The following is a 22,182-nucleotide window of genomic DNA, read 5'->3' on the forward strand; positions in this document are numbered from 1 at the left end:
ACAAAACACATTAAATTGCAACTGCTTATGTTTTTTTAAAATAACCACATATTACACATATACACACACAGAGCCTGGCTCACTCCAGCATTTTCTTCAATCAGGTTCATTCACTCCTAGCATGCAGCTTAAAGTAGTGAATTAATTAAAGGCAGTGGCATTATTAGGGGGGTGCAGGCCACACCCAATGATACCCCAAAGGGGGGGGTGTCACAAGGTGGGGTGGGACACGGGAGTGGGGCACTGCCTTCTGAGTCCAGCAGACTCAGAAAGCTTGGGGCAGGGCTTAGCTGCCTTCCTAATCCTCCCCCCCTGGGAGGGGTTGCAGTGGTCTGAGTTCAAAGGAGTTACCCTCACACATATACACACTAGGTGACACCAACCCTAGTGACATCACTGATTAAAGGAGAATTATATTAGATTTCTGATACTTTTTTTTTGTTTGGCCACAAACTTGTCATCACTGATTAGTGCTGCTCACCCCAAAACAAAACAAAACAAAACAACCCCCCCAAAACACCACCCTACAATTCTTTACAGCCTTGTCTGCACTGACCAGGATACTCCAGGGGCAACCTGGAGTATTTTGCTCCCACAGCTCCCCAAACTGCCCCCGTTACCTTGACCCCCATTGTTATGTGACAGTGGTAGCTGTCTGTGCAGATGTCCTGCTGGGTTGTCCAGTGCATCCACTGTTCCCATGGGTCTCTTGCTTCTGAGGTCAGAACAAAGCACCCAGTGATGACTGCATGCTGGGTGCCTCATTCTGACCTCAGATACAGTGACCCATATTGGTGGCAGACATGCCAGGCAGCCATGCAGGATGCCCATGCAGACAGCCACCATGACTGGGCTCCAGATTCAAGGCTTGGTTTAGTAATGTTTAATAATAATAATAATAATAATAATAATAATAATAATATTTTTGATGCGATTTGATTCCCTGCCTTACCCTGCTGTATGTTGTCCATAGAGTTTGTAGAATTTTATATTGGAGTTTATTTATTCTGTTTTTATGAGATTGTGTAATGGTTTTTAATTAGTCTGTAACCCCGCTTCGATCCTATGGGAGAGGTGGGGAAACACAAATAAAATTTATTATTATTATTATTATTAGAAGATCCAGAGCAACAGGTAACTTTTAAAAATGCAGTTTAGGAGTGTTATTCCGCAGTTCGGGTGTGGAATGTGCTGGATGTTGTCTAGACTGCTTGCACTAGAACAGGGTGTTGGGCTGTGTATTGTCTGAACAGGACAAACCAGAATCAGGGAGGGGGGGTGAATGGGCCTTTTGGCCCATGCAGACAAGGCCTACATTTTTTTTTCTTTTAACAAAACTCCTAACAATAAAGCTACTTTAAAAAGTGACATTAACTTGGAAATAATTCCATTCATACCTTAGATAATCTGGAAAATGACCAATCAACAGGGAAAAAATAAAGAACAGGTCATTGCATCAAATGTGAGAATAGTTTTAGAATGTATCCCTCTGTAGTCTATTAAATCATCCATCAACTATAACAAAGTCAATAATAGCTGCTAATTTTGATGTGGCATTGTGGTTCTTTTTTTCTGCATATCCATGTTTAGTTTGTAGTTGCCGGCATGATACATGTCCAGCTTGTTCCAAATTTTGCTAACTTTAGTCCTTCAGATCTCCTAATTGATACTTAAGAAAATCTGTTTGAATAACATACCACAGATCACTGTGTAATTTCAGACTATGGAAAAATTAAAAGCCACAGAAGTTAAATTTAGCTGTTCTGCTTTTCAATATACACCCCAACCATTTTCATGCCACGGAGGCTTCTGCCTTCTTGCCACTTTCTTGGTATTTCTGAAATTTCCTAGCACAACAGCATGTTGAGAAAAGTCATATCTTAATTCATCCTATCCTGCTGTAGACCTGGACCATACCTAAAGATATGATGGCTTCTCAATAATGTATTCTTTGGAACTCTTATCAGGAATAGATACCAATGCTATCAAGTTCAGATAAGAATGTAAATCGTGTGCTTTGGCATGCTTCTTTTAAAGTATCTATTTTTAAATTGCTCATTGTTCCTTCATCAGCTCTTCAATGGCAAGTATTCAATCTGATATTGCCAAACAATCAGCTGTTCAACGGATACTGAGAACTGATTTTTAACTGCATCTGTTTTCATCTAGTAACTCAGAATTTGTCACTGTGATAACTGAAAAACCTCAGAAGGTAACATTTCAAATGTTGCAAATATAAAGGAATAGAACTGCATTCTGCCTTCCTGATTCCAATAGCTGCTTATGCCTTCCAGGCCAACAAGAAGGTTACATTTCCTCTTATAATTTTGCTCTTGTGATTGTTATTTTGCATTTGTGCTGGCCAAATGGCCGTAATAAAGTTATTATTATTATTTTGCATTCACAATACATCCTGGCCTGCTAACCTTTGGATACCCAACTCCCACCTACCCACTGAAAACTGTGCAGGATTAATTTCAAGGATTAGAGTACGGTAGTTTACAAGCCAAAACTGGTCTCAGAACAGAATGACTTTGAACTCCAAGTATCCAAAACAACTCTTTCATTATCTCTGTTCACTATTTTCTGTTCACTTCTGCTAGCCAAAGAACAAATGGCAGAACTTTTCACATATCTGAACATAGCAGGGATCTTCCCCATATTAAATCTATTTCCCAAGAAGCATTGCTTTTGAGCCACCAATATGACATCCCAACTGGTTTTGGCCATTAGGAATGCATTATAAGCTGCAAACTAGTTCAAATCTCCCCTTAGTCATGACCTCACTAGATTTATATCCTGGCTTGAGTCCCAAACTGAATTAAAGGCAAGATATTAAATAAATAAATAAATAAATAAATAAATAAATAAATAAATAAATAAATAAATAAATAAATAAATGGTTTAAAGAAAGTTGTTGCTCAGCTTTGCTCTACCATCTCTAATGTGAGAACAATAACACTGACCTACACTTCAGGAAAGTTTTAAGGTCTACAAAGACAATGTATCTAAAGTGCTATAATTATGCTTATGCAGTGCATAATAACTTATTATTATTATATCCAATACTCTTTGCTCCAGGGCATAACTGGATATGTTATATGCATTTGCTGTTGACATCTGTTGTCAGCAGGGGGACATTTTTCTGCTACACATCTGGCAATGTCTATCACAAATGTTTAACCAACTGTTTTATCTTGCAAACAAAATATTTACAGACACTGTCCACTACTGAAAGTGAAACGAACTTTAAAAATCTAATTCACTCATTTTGTTTCAAACTTGCACAGTAATATCCTTGTTTCAATTAAGAGTTTTAACCCCATTTGTTGTTTCGTAGGAAAAGACAACTGTATCCTCTACAAAGCATTTCTGTAATTGCAACCAATCATGAAAGGAAAAATTCTTTTATTCCTTTTTTGTGCAGCTTAACAATGTTACAAGAATGGGCAATGTTTATTCAGTTCACTAATGAATATCTGATCATTTATTTAACTCATTTGTGGGTAGTGATAGTTTTGTTATTAAGCAGCAATAACATCCTCCCTATTCACCACTGTCAACATGTAGATGTGCAGATTGCTGCTATGAGCCTGAATCATTATAAGCATACAAAACAAGGCCATCTTTGCTTAGTCATCATCCCAAGAGAAGGTTAATTATTTCAGGAGAGATGTTCAACAAACTGAAAATGCACTTTCCTAAGTACTAATCTGGGAATAAGCATCTCACCTTATCACACTGTCATTAGAAGAGTTGTTATCTACACACTGCATGCTAACACCACCACCAACTCCTCATGCCATATCAAGCCCCACTATATGATTTCTCCTTTATATATAGCTTGAATAACATATGAATATTGTGCTAGAAATAAGGACCTTGCAACTACAGCCCTTACACTTAAGAAATGATTTGTTCATTTTTTTAAATGTTTATAAAGGCAGCTGGTTTGCATGCAAATAAACAAAGCAAGATGCTTCCTTGCAAATGATCTGGCCTGTGAAGACTGGGGTCAAGCTGCAACCTGAAAACAATAAGGGAGTTTTGATCAGGAATCCAGACTAAACTTAGATGTAGATCTGACCTGAAATGTCAACAGAGGATTATACTTCAGGGCTGAATGAATAATACTCTCTTTCACCATAATCCCCCAATTTATAACAGGATATAATAGTAAACCAATCTGTTCACCGGACAGGATCGGACTCGAATGGGGAGAAACGTGTTTTTACTGCACACAAAATTGTTGCTGCGCTGCTGTCTGACCAAGATCCATCCCCAAGCAGTGCTGTGGAGGCTGACTTTGCTAAGACAGAAAGCTTCTGCAGTACCAAAATCGGCCACCATAGCACTGCTAGGGGTTGAATCTTGGTCAGATGGCAGCGCAGCAGCAATTTTGTGTGCAGTAAAACCCTTATCTCCCCATTCCAACCTGATCCCGTCAAAGTTTACTTGAGGGCAGTTAACAACAACAACAACAACAACAACACAGCCCTAAATAGCAGTATTCAGTGTGAATGAGAACTGCAAGGTGACACCAATATGGAAACAATGAAACAATGAACACATATCTTCCCACCCACCCCCTTTGCTGATACCTCCCTTGTGGTGCCATTTTGGTTATACAGTCAGCCCTTGGTATCTGTCGACTTGCCATCCTTGGATTTGTGCATCCGCAGATGGCAAGCCTGTGTTTCTCCCAATGGCAGTGTGTGCACGTAGCTATGCCACTATTAGGGACAATGGGATAGATGTCCTCCCTCTCCCTTCCCCCCTCCCTCCCCCTTCAAGGCTTCTGCCCTGGACTTGGCTTTGTAGGTGGAGGCTGGAGCCCTGTCAGCCAGAGGGAGCTGAGGCCAGATCTTGGGTGTTGGAGCCTGGAGGTTCCATCCCATGTGTTGGGCCTGGGGGTGGGGGACTTTGAGACCCAAGACCTGGCTCCAGTGTTGGCTGGAGCCATCAGTGCCCCAGCCTCTGCCTCTGAAGCCATGCTTGGGTCAGAAGGTGGGAGGGAGTGAGGGAGGGAGTGAGGGAGGAGACTTCAGTCCCATTGTCGCTAATGGTGATGCGGCTGCATTAAGGACAATGGGACTTGAGCATCTGTGGATTTTGGTATCCATGGGGGGGGGGGGTCTGGAATGGATCCCCCTCGGATAACGAGAGAAAGGGAATATATGCCTTCACTGCTACACAAATGGAAATTCACACATATACTGTGAGAACAATTTTTTTTATCAGTCTAGAAGAGGTCTGAGCTGTGCATGGGACAGGGGAGTCAGTCAAAATAAATGTTTTTAATTTAAACTGAAATTTTTTATCATGGACATGTTTCTGGTTCATCTGCAGGAGCATTAGTAAGCAGGAAACATGGGGTTCATAAAAAGTATAAAGCACAAAGCTAAACTACAGGCTTCCCTACACATGATCATGGGAGATTTATGTTCTCACCTTTGCACTTGGCAAAATGAAGGCATCATATTAAATACTACAATACTAATTTTCTGTGGGTTTTCTGGGCTATATGGCAGAGTTCTGGAAGAATTTATTCTGGATGTTTCACCTGCATCTGTGGCTGGCATTTTCAGAGCTACAATAATACATCACAATAAACAATATTAACAAGTTCCCACTGATCGTCATGTGGGGAAGGGGAAGAGAACAGGAGAATGGCAGCAGGTGCCTGGCATTCTACTCCTCTCTGGAATGCTTCCCATGAGAGAAAGCAAAGAGACTGCCCAGCTAGAGCAGTCCCTGAGTTCTCATTCTCCTGAAATCATATGAATGGAAGAATTGCCAACTGCAATTTTTTCTCTCCAGTTACTCTACAACAGAGCTTCTTTTTCTCCTATTAGGGAGCAGACATAATTAACATACAGCAAGCCAACATAATAGCTTATCATTGCCAAATATAAGATCTAGTTGTCTACATTATACTATATGCGATATGAAATTTCAATTATTCCGTTTTGAATATTTCAACAATCTGTTTCATGATGCACCTAGTCTCACTAATGTCTTACAGCTTCTCTAGGCTGCTTCAGCTCACATATTCCCCTAGCCCCTTCCTCCTCTGGTGTGGTCCCTAAAAGGAGTACGGAAGTTTAAGATACTGACACAGCTTGCCAAGTCTTCTAAATTCAGACAAACTGCTGAACTATAGTAAATTTTAAAAAGGACAAACAAAGTAAGTCAACTTCAGTCAGTAGTTTAACACATTTGGGTGTTTCAACATCCCACAGTTAAGACTATCCAAAGTTCCATAATACTTTATCTGGGTTTTATCTAGAAACAAAACAGAAGTTTCCAATCTCTTCCTGGATGCTGGAGAAATACACAAATTATTACAATAGCTTTGATACATTCTCCCTGGCACACTAACATTTTGTTCCACTGAAGGGAGCAATTACAGTAAATGCTCTCTTGCATAGATCAGAAGGCACTGGGCATAATTATGTCAGTTTAGAGCCAAATCCTTAGCCCTCACTGTTTTTGTTTTGCTTTGTTTTGCAGCTGACTTACCCCTTTAGTGACTTCCAAAGCAAAATAAAGCAGGACATATATGGGAAAGTTTTAAAATCAATACTGGACTGTGGATCAATATCTACATTGCTCATAAGATCATTGTGTACTAGCAACTCATGAAATCAATTTAATTCATTTATTACAATTAATATCTTTCCTGAAAATGGGGAAAAGTTAAAGTAGGTACATTATTTTTCATCATTCTGCAAGGCAGTGTGCATCAGACTTATATGTGATGTCACTCAGCACCACAAGATGGCTATATTTGGTCAGGATTAGTAGTAAAGGTTTTTTTTCTTTCTCTTTTTCCTGTAGGAAGTTGCCACTTGTGTTTAGCAGACAGAAGGGTTGTTTTTTTTAGCATTGCCTCCATTAACTCTAATTATCACAGAGTTCACATTCAGATTGATCTAAGATGGGTTTTCAGCTCAAAAACTCAGCAATTTTTGATTTGGCATAATACAGGACCAATTTTCACAATGATAGAAACATTTGGTCTCAGTATGTTACTTCCCTGAAATGCTCAATGAATGCTGAACTCATGACAGTATGTAGGTGTCAGAGGGTGGAGGAGGGGGAGCAATCGGGTTGGGGTCCCGCCCTGAAGGAAGACGCCCTGGAGGACCCAGAGGGAGCCTTGGACAAGGAAGGAGCACCGGCTGGGAGCGAAGCAGCTGGGTCTTGGGCAGGGGCGGAGGGAGGGGCGGAGCCCCAGGATAGAAAAGGGGAAGTGGCCCCAAAGGAAGGGGAGGAGGGAGAGGAGGAGCAAGGAGCATCGGGGATTTTGTGGCGGCCGGGAAATACAGGCTACGAGGGAGAGATAGAGGCTAGGGTAAGCGACGCCTTTGCCGCAGAGATCAACTGACTCCACTTCCGAGGTCCGAGGCTTGGTCCGGGTCGGAGGTCCGAGGGTTGCTGCCCACCAGAGAAGTGGTGGCCTGTGCACCCCACGGGAACCGACCCCGAACCCTACCAGGCTCGGCCGGTGCTCCATCCAGGGCCGCGGTTACTGTGGGACATTCGGGGAAGGTGCTGGCCTGTAGAGAGGGGAGCTCCTTCCAACCCACGACAAGGCACCTGGGACGACTACGAGGATGGAGAGTCCGAAGAGGCCTAGGCCACGTGACCTTAACCCGGACCCTAAGTTTGTTTGGAGGACTTTCAGTTGCAAGTTTGTAAGGCGTGGTGAAGGGAACCAGCCAATTATTTACTGTTCATTGTTTCGTTGTGGTTATTAAAGTTACCTGCAGCATACCCCTGTTTCTGGCTCTGGAATATGGAACCCATGGGGCCACCTCCTCCTCCCCCAGAAGGGACTCGGGGCCCGGCAACAGTAGGATTCTGACCTGTTGAAGTCTAACAGTCTGATACATTTCTCCTCAAAGTCCTATTGACTTCAGTAGGATTAACTTCCATGTGAGTGTGTACAGAATTGCAGCCTACGGCGTGCAAAAACCGGCCCTCAATTTTTGTCACAAAAGCACTGAGACTATATAATCAGCCCGTCTGACCCAACAAAGCTGTACAGCTAATTTGCACACTGGAAAAATCCTATGCCTTCTTTCTATAATCAGTAACTACTTGGCTATGCGTCTGGCTCCAACTAATCAGCTTGAGCTTTGACATAAGATGAAATCTTTATCAAAGGATTCTGGTGTATATAAAATAATAAAAATCATTGTACAGAGAGACAAACAAGCAAAAATGAGGAACTGATGAAAGCAAAACATACGTTTTTTAAAAAAAAAATCTTATTAAATAATGTATCAGGGAAAAGTACTATTGACAGGAGGATGCATGATATAATACACTATAAAGGGTGAAGATGCACATGGATGTTATTCAGTAAAATACACCCTCTTAGCTGTCTCCTCTGTGTAAGCTTCTGATACTTCAATGTACAAAAAAAGGAACAATGTTAACTTGGCACAAAGAAATGACTGGAAGCCACCAAAACTACGCTGAAATTTATAACTAATAATGTACAGTCGCAGCCATTGTACATTACTTTGATAGTTTAGTCTGTCTCTACTGTTTTGTAGTTTTTGTTTACAAGAAGCACCAAACAGCATAGTACAATTATGGAAGATGTAATACAACCATATTTGGAGGGCCAAGGTTTCCTCATCCTTTGCTGTACAGAATTATTTTTTCTCTTGTGTAGCACAGTGGTTTTAGTGTCAAACTATGAATCTGGATATCACAGTTTGATTTCAAGCTCTATTGTGGAAACCCACTGGGTGGCCTTGGATGAGTCTCACACTCTCAGCCTTACAGTCACCATAGGTCAGAAATGCCTTGAAGGCACACAACAACAACAAACAACAATGTTCTTTCCCCTCACTAGTACCCAAGGGAATGTAGAAAGAAGCAACATTTAACATTAAAGGGAATTTCAGAGCTTTCTACCCACATGCATCTTTCCAACTGGTTGAAGGCAAAACCTTGCAAACACCTATTTGTCTGCTCATATGTGGAAAGATGAAGTCACCTCTGTATGCCACACTGAAAGGGAAAATATCTCATGCCAACCGCTACAGAACTTTTCCAGTGCAGAAAAAAATCAGGGAGGTGCTTTCATACAGATGGCTGCTAGCTGTATGGTCTATGGTCTGAGCAGAGAAGGGTCCTCATCCCAGAATGGCAGAGCGATCCCCTCTCACCTTATTTGAATTATGCAGCACCAATACTTCCCACAACTATTACATTTATTTAAAATTAAAACTAGCAGCACACTCAGTCCTGATAGCAACACAATGGCCTTTCCACAGGAGGAAGAACTGCCAGATCGATTTTGTGACTGTTTATTCTGCCCCCTCTATAGTCTCTTAATTTTGTTCAGCTATATTTCCCAGCCTTAAGGCTACAGATAACTGTGCATCCTTCTCTCCTCGACTTAAAAAGATATGTGGATCAGGCATAACAACATTCCAGAGCTCCCCTGAAAGTCAAGAGGAGAGATAGTGGATGGAACATGTTGAGAAGGACAGCAAGAAAGGAAAGGAATAGATGAGCCAGAAAGGAAAGGAATAGATGAGCTAAGGCAAAATAAGCAATGTCTACTGGCTTCGTAGAAAGGCTTCTTAAAATCCTTTTTCAGATTGCTTTCAGTGACATCCTAGCTTCTTCTCAAAAGATTACACCAATAAGAAATTGATATTTTGAATGTGGTTCAGGTCTGTCTTGGAAGACATATCCCAGAGAGGGAGCATGATTTCTGTTTCTAGGAAAAGCAAAGCAGCTTCATACTCCTCTCCTTCATTTTGTTATTATCTAATAAAGGAGAGCTTAAATGTTGGTACTATTATATCAATGAGGGAACATAATTGTATGTGTATGTGGCTGTGGGTGGATGTACCAAACATTGTGTGCCTCTGGGTATGTGTGTGTTCATGAGCACAACACAGAAGAATCACAAAAAATGTATGGCACACTGGCTTTAAAAAAAATTGGAACGTCGGTGTCCAATCCACTGTAGTTATGTAGTATTTCTAAAATGTATAAAATGTACAGAATCACAAAGAACTTTGACTTCCATTAATTCAGATATGATACCTCCCAGTCACTGGTTGACATTTAGGATGTCATGAAATGATTTTTTTTAAAAAAAGAAGAGTAATATCTCAGGTCAAAGTGCGAAAGGTTGAATTACAAATGGGAAGAAGAAACTTAGAATCAAGAGATCACAATGGCCATCCAGTCCAACTCCCTGCCATGCAGGAAATCACAAAGCATCCCCAACAGATGGCCATCCAGCCTCTGTTTAAAGACATTTAAGGAAGGAGACTCCACTACACTCCAATTATAAAGATTAACCCCAAATTTGGAAAGTGAAATGAAAGCTGCACTCAAAGCAACTGGGAAGAATAAATAATCAGGAACAGACAATATACCAATAGAGCTGATCCAATCCACAGAGGCCCCGAATAGATAGCCAGGAAGGAGCGGCCTCTGCTGCTCCAGCCACAATCAGGTTGGGACCAATTATTATTATTACAGCACAGCCTGCTCCTAAAGCGGGCTGCGGCTGCAGTCCCAACCAGTTCCCCCCAGGAGTCAAATTTAATCTGCTCCTTTTTGATCAAGTCCAAAGGATTGGATCACAGCACTGGAGCATCTTTGGGCTGCTTTGAAGGCATGCATCATTTGAATGCCATGCTCTCAAAGTGGGCAGAAGCCACCCATGCATTTCAGAACACAGGCAGATTCAAGTATAGTTCTAATTAAATCTGCCAACAAATATGGAAAACAAAGCAATGGCCCACAAATCGGAAGAGATCAGCATATATTCACATCCACACAAAAAAGGAGACACAAAAATTGCAGTAATTACAGAACCAATGTACTGTAGTATTATCCCATGCAAACAAAATCATGTTCAAATTTCTCCTACCATATATGGAGCAAGCAGTGGTGTCCCTACGGTTGGCGGCATCCGGTCATGCACACCCCATTTACCTCCTCCTCCCATTTCACACCATGCAGAATTCTTAGTCATGCTTTTTTGCACTAATGTTACTTGTCAGTTGTAATTTCCATATGCCACTGAATGTTATGTTTAATAGTTGTGACATAAACAACTTGCAAAATTAAAATTATACCTTCAAATTACAAGATCATATGCACAACTAAACGTATTGACATAGTAACGATTGGGTTAAAAATTGGATGTTTTATAGAAAATGTTAAAAGTGATGCCACTGAGAGCAAGAAACCCCAGAGGTGCAAGCTAGATTCAGGAAAGGAAGAATCACTAGGGATCATGTTACAAACATACAATGGATAATGGAGCACACCAGGGAATTCCAGAAGAAAAATATGCATGTGCTTTATTGACTACAGCAAAGCCTTTGACTACATAGATCACAAAAAGCTATAGCTTGCTCTTACAGGAATGGGAGTGTCATGACATCTAATTGTCCTGATGCATTACTTGTACACAGCACAAGAGGCTGCTGTTAGAACAGAAGGGGAGAAACAGAGTGGTTCCCAGTTGGCAAAGGGACCAGGCAAAGCTACATAGTATCACTCTATTTCTTCAATTTGTATGCAGAAAACATCATATGCACAGCAGGATTAGATTCAGAGGCAGGAAGAGTAAAGATCAGGCAGAAGGAACATTATCAAACTAAGATATACAGATGACACAGTATTACTAGCAGAAACCAACAAGGACCTGGAGCAATTACTGAGAAGGGTTAAGGAGGAAAGCGTCAAGATAGGCATAATTCTGGACAGCAAGAAAACAAAAATAATGACCATGGAAGATCTGCAAGAATTCATCCCAGAGAATGAAAAAATTGAAATAGTCAAGGAGTTTCCATATCTTGGATTAAATATTGATCAGAACAGAGCCTGCAGTCAAGAAATCACAAGACAAGGACTGGGGAAAAGGATAGCTATGAAAGAACTGGACAAGATCCTAATGTGCAAAGACACTAAAGTTAGAATAGTCCAAGCCACTGTAGGATGAAGAATGTAGCATGTATGGATGAAGAAAGTGGATAAGAAGAAAATTAACTCATTTAAGATATGGTGCTGGAAGGGAATGCTGAGAATACTGTGGACAGCCAAAAACCCAAATGTGTCCTTGACAGATCAAGCCTGAACTTCCCCTAGAAGCCAGGATGGTGAAATTGAGACTGTCATACTTTAGCCACATCATAAGAAGCCATTATTTATTAGAAAAGACAATGATGTTGGGAAAGGTAGAGGTCAGTAGAAGGAGAGGAAGAACACATACCAGATGGTTAGATCAGATAGGCCATGGGCCTGAGCAGAGCTATTTAGGAAAGCTAATCTTGGAGATGGCTCATCCATAGGGGTCATGAGAGTCAAAGTGAACTCAAGGGCCATTAACAACAGCAATATTTCTTAGAGCAAAAGGCACAGAGACAGAAAGATTAGTGTCTGGTTGGCAGAAAATGGATCTTCCTTACTGAAAGGATATTTAAAAAAAAAATTAAAGAGGTGTAAGCCAAAATTGAGTGTAATATTTTCCTTTCTTTTCCAGAAATGGCTGAGTAACTACTTTAGGAATGACATCAACTATGCACTTTGTAAATATTAACCTTTCCCTGAGTCATGCTAATAATTTTATCTGAGATTCTGATGGGAGCAACACTGTTATTTGAAAGATGTTATGAAAGTACTTCATAGGTCGATTTTAGGCAGTATTTCAAAAAGTAGATGCTTCTCAGGAGGGTTCACGATCAATGCACCATAATGGTGATAACACACTCTGGCTCTCATGTTACATTGCTTATCTTGCTCCAACTTAAAGTGAACTCGGTTTTTAAGTTGACTAGTGGCATAAACCAAAAACACAGAAGTTTACACACAAAACCACTATTCATTCCTCTACCACCAGAACAGTTTCCATAGCTACTTCCAAACAACAACAGAGCCACCACACTTCCCTCACGCAGTTTCTCTCTTTCCACACCCAGCTCTCTCTAATTTACACTTCTTGAGAAAAGCAGAGCTTTCCCTCTGCATACTCATGTCTCCTTAAAAGTTCCAGAGTAGTAGCATCTTATTTGATTTTTGAACATTTTTCTGTTTTGTGCACTTATGGATACAGTGCCAGGATCATAGTTTGAAGTGATTAAACAGGGTCTGATTTTAGCATTCAGCGACCCAGAACAAGAAAGCAGCATATATGGGATGTTTAGTGCTAAGTGATGCAGATTTCATTTTATTTACACATTATTTTAAATAGAGACGAAATACTCTAATGACACCAAACCCCGTCTAATCAAGATTAGCACAGTCAGACCTGGTTAGTATTTGGATGGGAGAGCACCTATGAATATCAGGTGTTGTAGGCTATATTTCAGAGGAAGGAGTAGCAAAACCACCTCTAAGTATTTCTTGCCAAGGAAAACTTTATGGAATTCATGGGGTCACCATAAGTTGACAGGTGATTTAAAGCATATGCACACACACTATTTTAAATATTTATAACCTGTCATTTCCCCATATTGTTCAATGCAACTCACAAACAAAATATAAATAGCAGTACAATGAATGTACAAACAAATGAAAGGCAGCAATAAAGTAATAAATCAACCACACCAAGTAATAGGGATATTAGATTTTACCTTGACTAATCCATGGGTCATATCAAAATCCATAATTTTGGCCCCAAAACCTTCCCTTGACTTATACATGAGTTCAACTTATAGTTGAGCATATGTGATAACCTTTTGTCAGAAACACGGTATTTGGCACTGCAGTCTAAGCTGGGCAAAAGTATCTGTGACCACAGGTATCAGGAATGTTATCAAAGTGAGGTCCAGAACAACCCCACAAATTATGAGACTCTGCTTTTAGGGTTGAATGCAGAGGTTGTTCCAACATTTTCTTGATTAGCTGTGGGACTGATCAAGAACACCTCAATCTTGACTGGATAACATTTGATTTTGCTAGATCTTATCCAGCCCACAGTTTACTCCATATACAGTGGGCCCTGGGTATCCGCTGGGGTTGGGTTCCAGGATCCCCCATGGATACCAAAATCTGTGGATGCTCAAGTCCCATTATATACAATGGCAGAGTAAAATGGTATCTTTACATAAAATGGCAAAATCAAGGTTTGCCTATTGAAATTCATAATATATTAAATATTTTCAAGCCATGAATGCTTGAATCCATGGATAAAAAATCCGCAGATAAGGAGGGCTGACTGTACTAATCCAAAAGATGCAGCTTCCTTGGAGTATACTGGAAATCTAAATATTGCTGGCACAAAACTCTCAATCTCCAGGTGAATTTTCCCAACAGCTGGTTCAAGCAATCACTTATTTTCCTACACTGTAATACTTCTTGGCTATACCTATCCCCATAATTGCCTGAGCAAATATTAATACGAACATGGGTGGATAAAAATTCAAACAACATAACTTTCCATAGTCGCATCAGTATTTTTCCTAATGGAGTGAATGCAGAAATTTCTGGAGCAGCCCATAGTATACTAACATTCACCACCCAAATAGTATGTTAACAAACAGCTTGTGAATACACTCTTACCTCGGGTTACGAATTTAATCCGTTCCGGCGCCATTTTCGTAACCCGGAAGTCTTCGTAAGCCGAGAAAGCCATAGGCGCTAATGGAGGGAAGCCGCGATTTGGTGCGAAATAGCGCCGAAAAGCACCAAAAGGTTATTCGTAACCCGGAATAACCTTCGTAACCCGGAAATATTTTTTATTTTTTTTTTTCTTCGTAACCCGGAAATTTCGTATCCCGGCGCATTCGTATCCCGAGGTAAGAGTGTATTTGAATTTAAGGCAGAGACTCTGTGAACCAAACTCTCATCTCCTGAGATTTTCTCACATCAAACTACTTTATCAGACAGACTGGTACTGCATCTGAACTGCAGAAATAATCCAGTTTGACACCACTTTAACAGCCATGGCTAAATACTATGGAATTCTGGGAATTGTAGTTTGTTGTGGCACCAGAGCCCTCTAACAGAGAAGGCTAAATATCTCACAAAACTAGTTTCCAAAATTCCATAGCACTGAGTCATGGCAGTTAAAGTGGTGTCAAACTGGATTATTTTTGTAGTGTGGATGCAGCCTAGAAGCCCAAATGCCATTACTTTCAAAGAAGCTGAGACTACCCATATTAGGAAGATTTTGTTGAGGGAGTATTTCTATTTTAGACTTGGTCAAAACTGTAACAATAAACTTCAAGAAACATGGATGCAAGCTACAGGAAAAGAGATTCCACCTCAAGATTAGGAGTAATTTCCTGGCAGTGAGAGCTGTTCAACAGTGGAACACACTCCTTCCTTGGAGTGTAGTGGAGTCTTCTTCCTTAGAGGTCTTTAAGCAGAGGCTGGATGGCCATCTGTTGGGGATGCTTTGAGATTTCCTGTATGGCATGGGGTTGGACTGGATGGCCCTTGTGGTCTCTTCTGACTCTGTGATTCTCTGTGTAAAACAACTGCATATTTATTCTCTCTTATATTTATGTTATGACAAATTTGTGCTATTTCTTCCAGTCAGTCACAGTGGAATTGTACTTAGCCATCCACACTTATCACATTGGATGAAAAAAATAATTTTGTTCTAGGACTTCTATAGGTGCAGCTATATTCTGCAGCAGAAGGAGCAACAATCTTTTTGCACCATAAATACTAACATCATACGGTATAGGCTTTCATGGATTATATCACTAAGGCTAGTTATAGGATGCACACAAATATGTTGCAACAACTCCACGCGCTACCATGTTGTCTTAAAGAGTATATTCTCTCATATGAGCCTGCTCAAATATTCAGTGTCATGGAAAGTTTTTCTCTTGGTTGCACCACCATCACAAGTAGATCTGGTGGCTGTTCTCAGGCTCTGAAACTTCCTTCCTAGAGACACTAGACTGTTCCCATCCATGGTGTACTTCCAACGGCAGCTGAAGACTTCTTTGTTATGACTGGTCTTTGGGAACTGATTCCGTAAGTGTTTTTATTTATGAGCCACCTTGGGTCCCTTTGAGGAAGAAAGATGGCATAAAAATGAATTAAAATAAATAAATAAGTTAAAAGGACTTTTAATAATGTGCTCTATGGTTTTTTAATTTGTGGCTTTTTAATTGATATGGTTTTACATTGCTTGTAATTTTACTGAAAATTTGATTATATTGTAGTGCTTGCATGTTTTTATTGATACAGACTATTATCTGTTTCTGTTTTAATTTCTTTAAACTATGTTGTACCCAGGTCTGGGGAAAATCAGGCCATAAACAAACAAACAAACAAACAAACAGAGCTCATTCTCCATTGTGTGTCTGCCTTGACATTAAAATCCAGCAAAGACACCCTCTTGATGTTACCAGGGATCTATATGCAACCCAAGTCAGATTGTTCTTGAAAAGGTACCTTCAGTTATAACTTGTGTTAAGCCAATAGAAGACACAGGCTTCTGACTGAATGTGTATACATTTTGCCATTTCACATTTTACTGCTAATAATAATAATAATAATAATAGTTTTGTGTTTTACTGACATTGTACCATTTACTGCATCAGTCCTCATTTGGAATTATTGTATTGTGAAAAGAGCTGTTATTTTTGTTTTTGATGCTAAATCTATAATATTTTATATACACAGTCATAGATTATTTTTTAATATTACATTGCTATTTAAGTCTGGCTTCTACATTTCTCCATTCCATGGACCCATATGCATGCCTGCCATCTAAGGATTACATTTCATGCCTCTTTTGAAGTAGATTTCAGTCCTTGAAAGCTTATCCCATAACAAATGTGTTACAAAGTGCAACAATACTCTTTGCTATTTTTTAGTGTTATGAATGAAACAGGCATGAACATCTCTTCCACAATATGGTCTTTTTTTCCTTTTTTAAATTTTTTTTGAATTTCCCATATCTTTAATGCAAATATAAATCTCACTTGGGTCATTGTCTACATCCTGTTTTTCATTTAGAACACTTCATAGAATCATAGAATCATAGAATCGTAGAGTTGGAAGAGACCACTAGGGCCATCCAGTCCAACCCCCTGCCATGCAGGAAATCCAATTCAAAGCATCCCTGACAGATGGCCATCCAGCCTCTGTTTAAAGACCTCCAAGGAAGGAGACTCTATCACCTTCCGAGGGAGTGCATTCCACTGTCGAACAGCCCTTACTGTCAGGAAGTTCCTCCTAATGTTGAGGTGGAATCTCTTTTCCTGTAGCTTGCATCCATTGTTCCGGGTCCTGTTCTCTGGAGCAGCAGAAAACAAGCTTGCTCCCTCTTCAATATGACATCCTTTCAAATATTTAAACAGGGCTATCATATCACCTCTTAACCTTCTTTTCTCCAGGCTAAACATCCCCAGCTCCCTAAGTCGTTCCTCACTTGTAGTGAAAAATCTTAAACTGCTAGTCTTTGCCCAGATCCTGCTGCCTAAAGCAAGATGCAAACGCAGCCCCTTTCATCACTGCCACATTCAGATCCCACCCTACTGCCTTCATCTGTGTGTGCATAGGTGCCTTCCAGCAACATACGGTGATCCCATGAATTTCAGGTGTTCTTAGACAAGGAATTTCTCAGAGGTGGTTTTACCTGTTCTTTCATCAGGAATGTAGCCTAAAGCACTTGGAATTTGTTGGTGGTCTCCCATCCAAATACTAACCAGGTCTTACCCTACTTATCTTCTAAAATCAGAGGGAATTTGGTGCCTTTAAGGTAATTATGTACTACTGCCTTCTTCTATGCCTCCTTCATTAAATTTACTGCACCCCACCGGACAGGTCACTCAAAGCTGTTTTTTCATGCCGTGTGTGAAAATGTCCTTTATCTCCAGACATCTATTTAATCTCTTATGTTTTATGCAAGTTCACTCTTTGCAGGTCACTGTAACAAAAGTGACTATATGTGAACCAAATTATGTTTTGAAGAACCCTTTGGTCTTTATTCTTTCTGTTAATCAATGTAGATGCATAGTTTTGAAGTGCTCCAAGCATTTCTGGAAAAGAGTGCTCTTGGGGAAACAAGCAAACATTCTAATATTGACATAAAATAACTGAAAGGCTAGAGATTATAGTCTGGGCTGGATAGCTGGACCAAAGAGAGAAATTGCACATGGCTTTAGCCAAGCAGATGGGTGAGGCCTCATTGTGTTACTTGCCCATCTGATTCAATCAGAAGAAAGGATCACTAGTAACAGTTCTGGGCAGGCAGGACAGTCTAATTAGTCAGGTGGAAGATATCTTGCTATCATTCAACCAGTCCCTCTGATACAATAACACATCCCTTTTTTAAGAGCTGAGGCCTAGCATGTAAACATTACTAAACCAAGCCTTGAAACAAAGCAGGACACCTCTTTTTAATCTTGAAACTCTTCCAACAATTCTGCACATTCCTGATGGATTCATTTTCCATTTTCCATGGAAATCTGTATGAGTCTTCGTTGATATACAGTTGTCCCTCCATATTCGCTAGGGTTAGGGGAACAAGCCCCCCATGAATATGGAAAAACTGCAAATAACAAAAACACTGTTTTTACCTGAGAGGACACCTCTCTGGGAATCTCTAGGTCCTCCAGTGCAACTCTGTGGTCAATGTCCAACATACACTGACCATAGAATGACACTGGAGTAGCTACAAATGGTCTTTCAGTGCAACTTTTAAAGTTGACCACAGAGTTGCACTGGAGGACCTACACAGTCCTAGAGAGAACATATTAATGAAATCCGTGAATAATCAAATCTGCAAATATCAAAGCCGCAAATATGGAGGGATGACTGTACTTAGATCACCTTCAAAAGCATTTCCATTTCCATGTAGGTTCCTCTCATGGCTTCTTCACTATGCGCTATCTCTGATAAAGGGATGAAAGGCACTTTTTTGAAAAATGAACATATGATACAAGCATAAACTAAATTGTCCTAAAGGTTCACATGTGGTTACTGCCACACATGCTTGTATTTTGTTCTGTTAGGGTTTATCTGCACTATTTCACTCACAATGCCAGCTTTCCCACAGACATTTGATTAGATCTGCACTGGTTTTTCTTTCTTTTCTATTCTTTTTTAAAGAGAAGTTCCATAAAAAGTTTTTTGTTTCATGGAAATCTTTCATTGTCTAAAAGAGATGCAAACAGAAAAAGGTATCATTTTTGTAACTTTGGGCTCAAACAGACAGGCCAAAATAAAGCTGTGTTGGGTCACTTTGGCACGTTACAGACCGCCTGAAAGTGGCGGTCTGCTGCCACCACCATTAGCGCCGCCGAGGAGCCCCAGTGGTCAAACCGCAAGGCTCCCTGGCACCGCAAAAAAGAAGCGCCAAAATGGTGCTTCTTTTTGCACCCCAGAAGTGGCACCATGAGTCTCTAGTTACGCACTCGCGGTGTCACTTCTGCCACATGGCGTGTGGATGCTGAGTCCGCAACGTCAAGATGGCGGCGCCCGTGTAGAACAGGCGCCGCCATTTTGTACATCCTCAGGATGTACTAGGGTTAGGGGCATGTGTAAAGCACACCCTTTCCTAACCCTAGTACGTCCTGAGGACGTACTTTACGCCCAGTTTTAACGGGCCTTTGGAGATATGCTGTTTAAATGATGCATGCGTCCTAAGAGTCTGGAAGCCATGCCAAAGCCATGCTTCAGTTCCAAGGACTGGAGAACAGCTTTGGCACAGCTTCTGGACCCTCAAGATGTGTGTGTCATTTGAAAAGCATACCTCCAAAGTGATCTGAAGCAGCTTTATTTTGGCCTGTCTGTTTGGGACCATAGATATAGCACATGTAACATGGTAACTATATTATTACCTTATTTTTAGTAACTAATTTTAGTAAATTTTGTAACTTTGCGGCAACTAAATTTGAAAAATAGTCACCCGATGAAGTAATGTGTCAAAGTAATGTGACACATTATGAATGAAGTAATGTGTCAAAGTAATGAGTCATCTCCAAAGATTCATACACTGCATCAAAGACAATGAAAGCTGGATAGTGAAGAAAGCAGATGAAGAGAATAAACTCCTTTGAGATGGGGCACTGGAGAAGAGTTCTTTGGATATTATGGACTGCTAAAAAGACCAATAAATGGGTCTTTTTGGAGCTAATCAAGCCTGAAGTCTCCCTAGAAGCAAATATGACTCAACTGAAACTGTTGCGCTTTAGCCATATCATGAGAAGACATGAGTCACTAGAAAAGGCAATAATGCTTTGTCAGGTAGAAGGCAGTAAGAAAAAGAGGAAGACCGCATTCCAGATGGATAGAGTCAGGGAAGCCACAGCCCTGAGTCTGCGTGGCCAGAGAAGAGCTGTTGAAGATAAGAGGACTTGGAGGTCCCTCATTCACAGGGTTCCCACAAGTGGGCTGTGAATAACAAAAACAAAATGAAAAGATTATGAGGCCTTGGTTCAGACTGCACAACTGAGAACCTGGTTTCAGTTGGGCCCTCGTCCTCCTGTTTTCTTTTGGGTTTTATAGCCATGTTTCTCTGCATTTCTATGGACCTGAATAATCAGAGCCTCCCAGGTTTTCCAGCAGCCAGCCATCTCTAGGAGAAGAAACACCCGCAGCCTGAGAAACCGATAAAAACGGAGAGCCACTTCCAAAGTGCTATCTTTCACCCTGTATTTTCGGTGCTCAGAATGCTGCTTCCTGCACAGAAAAGGCCGTTTTCTGTGCAAAACAACCAAGTTTCCATTTTTGTCTGGAATGAGTCTCAAATTGTGAACGCTGCTAAAAGGAATCATTGCTTTGAAAAGGAAATTAGTTAAGAATTATGGATCTGGTTACAAGTAGAAGGTAAATGGACGCAGCAACAAAAATAGAAGCAACAAAAGGGAAAGATACAGAAAGGTTCGAATAGCACCTTGAAGACTAAGGTCCAAGGCTGCGTCCATACTGGAGAAATAACCTGGTTTGGCACCACTTTAACTCTTTCTGTCTCAAGGCTATGGGATTCTGGGAGTTGGAGTATGCAACTCCCAGAATTCCATAGCCTTGAGACAGACAAAGTGGTGCCAAACCTGATTATTTCTCCAGTGTGGATGCAGCCCTAAACACACTGCAGACATAATCCAGTTTGAGACCGTTTTGACTGCCCAGGCTCAGTGCTAGGGAATCCTGGGAGTTGTAGTTTACTGTGACCCCAGAGCTCTTTGACAGAGAAGGCCAAATGTCTCCCAAAAATAATATAGTGCTGAAGCTTCCTTAGCCAGGGCAGTTAAAGCAGTCCGTCTGAAAGTGGGTTATTTCTGCAGACAGTGTGTCGGGAGCGAGGGGAGAGCGAAGGGGCCTTGCAGCTCATGGAGGGCCAAGGCCTGGGGCTGACTCCGCCTGGGGAAAAAAGGGAGCCTGAGGGGACCCTTTCCGGCCCAGAGACTGGAGGGCGGGACTCCCGGGCACCCATCATCAGGCCGGCCTCCTGCGCCACTTCCCGGCCCCACCTTCCTAGCTGGCCCGCCGGACGGTCCCGTTAGCAGAAGGTCCGGCCCAGTCGGCGGCCTTGTCAGCACTGGTCTGCCCCCCTCGCCCCCGTTGGTACTCCTGCTGAGAATGGAGGGCATCTGGGAATCCTCCCTCCAGGGGTGGGATAAAGGAGGACGCGTCCTGGAAGAGAAGGGCGTCCGGGGGGGGGGGGCTTCCCGCCTGACTCACCCTCGTTGGAGAGCCCCATCTCGATGAGGGTCTCCTCGTTCTCCTTCTTCCCCACTCGGTTCATAGCTTGGGAGGGAAGGAGGGAGGCCGGCAGCTGCCCAGCGCAGGAGGCCAGGGCCAGACTCAGGGCAGGGAAGGAGAAAGCGGAGACGGAGAAGAAGAAGAAGCCAAAGAAGGGGCGAAGGCGGGCCTCCTCCTCCTGCTGCTGCCTCCCTCCCTCCCTCCCCGCCCTTCCAAGGCCCAGCCCTCCGCCTCCAGACCCTCCGCTCCCTCCCCAGGAATCCCTCCCGGGAAGGAAGAGGCACTCATGATGACTCAGGGGAGAAGGAGAGCAAGGCCTGGAGGCGTCCTCCTTTTCCAGGACCCGTCCTCCAATTCGACCTCCTCTCCAGGGGAAAGCCCAGAAGCTCCTCCATTTGGAGCAGGAATGGGAGTGTTTTAAAGCTTTTGTTTAATGCAAAGCCCCTTGATTTTCTGGAATGTCCTCCATTTTGAGGCGCCTTCTCCTCCTTGTCCTGCCGCCTCCTCCCAGCCATG

General features: G+C 41.6%; 1 protein-coding gene across 6 annotated transcripts in view; it reads right to left on the bottom strand.

The window, feature by feature from the left end:
• ANO5 (anoctamin 5) overlaps positions 1–21,786 on the bottom strand; it is an 88,404-nt gene extending 66,618 nt beyond the window's left edge. For all 6 annotated transcript variants that reach the window (XM_089521353.1, XM_089521350.1, XM_089521355.1 and 3 more), the window contains exon 1: positions 21,646–21,786. In XM_089521353.1, the coding sequence (XP_089377479.1) occupies positions 21,646–21,709 (64 nt within the window). In that variant the 5' untranslated portion in view covers positions 21,710–21,786. The remainder of the gene's footprint in view (positions 1–21,645) is intronic.
• Positions 21,787–22,182: the final 396 nt, after the last annotated feature.

The sequence above is a fragment of the Sceloporus occidentalis genome, unplaced genomic scaffold, assembly GCF_023333645.1.
Source record: "Sceloporus occidentalis isolate IW3139 unplaced genomic scaffold, rSceOcc1.0.p SCAF_4, whole genome shotgun sequence".
In the NCBI taxonomy this organism is placed as follows: domain Eukaryota; kingdom Metazoa; phylum Chordata; class Lepidosauria; order Squamata; family Phrynosomatidae; genus Sceloporus; species Sceloporus occidentalis.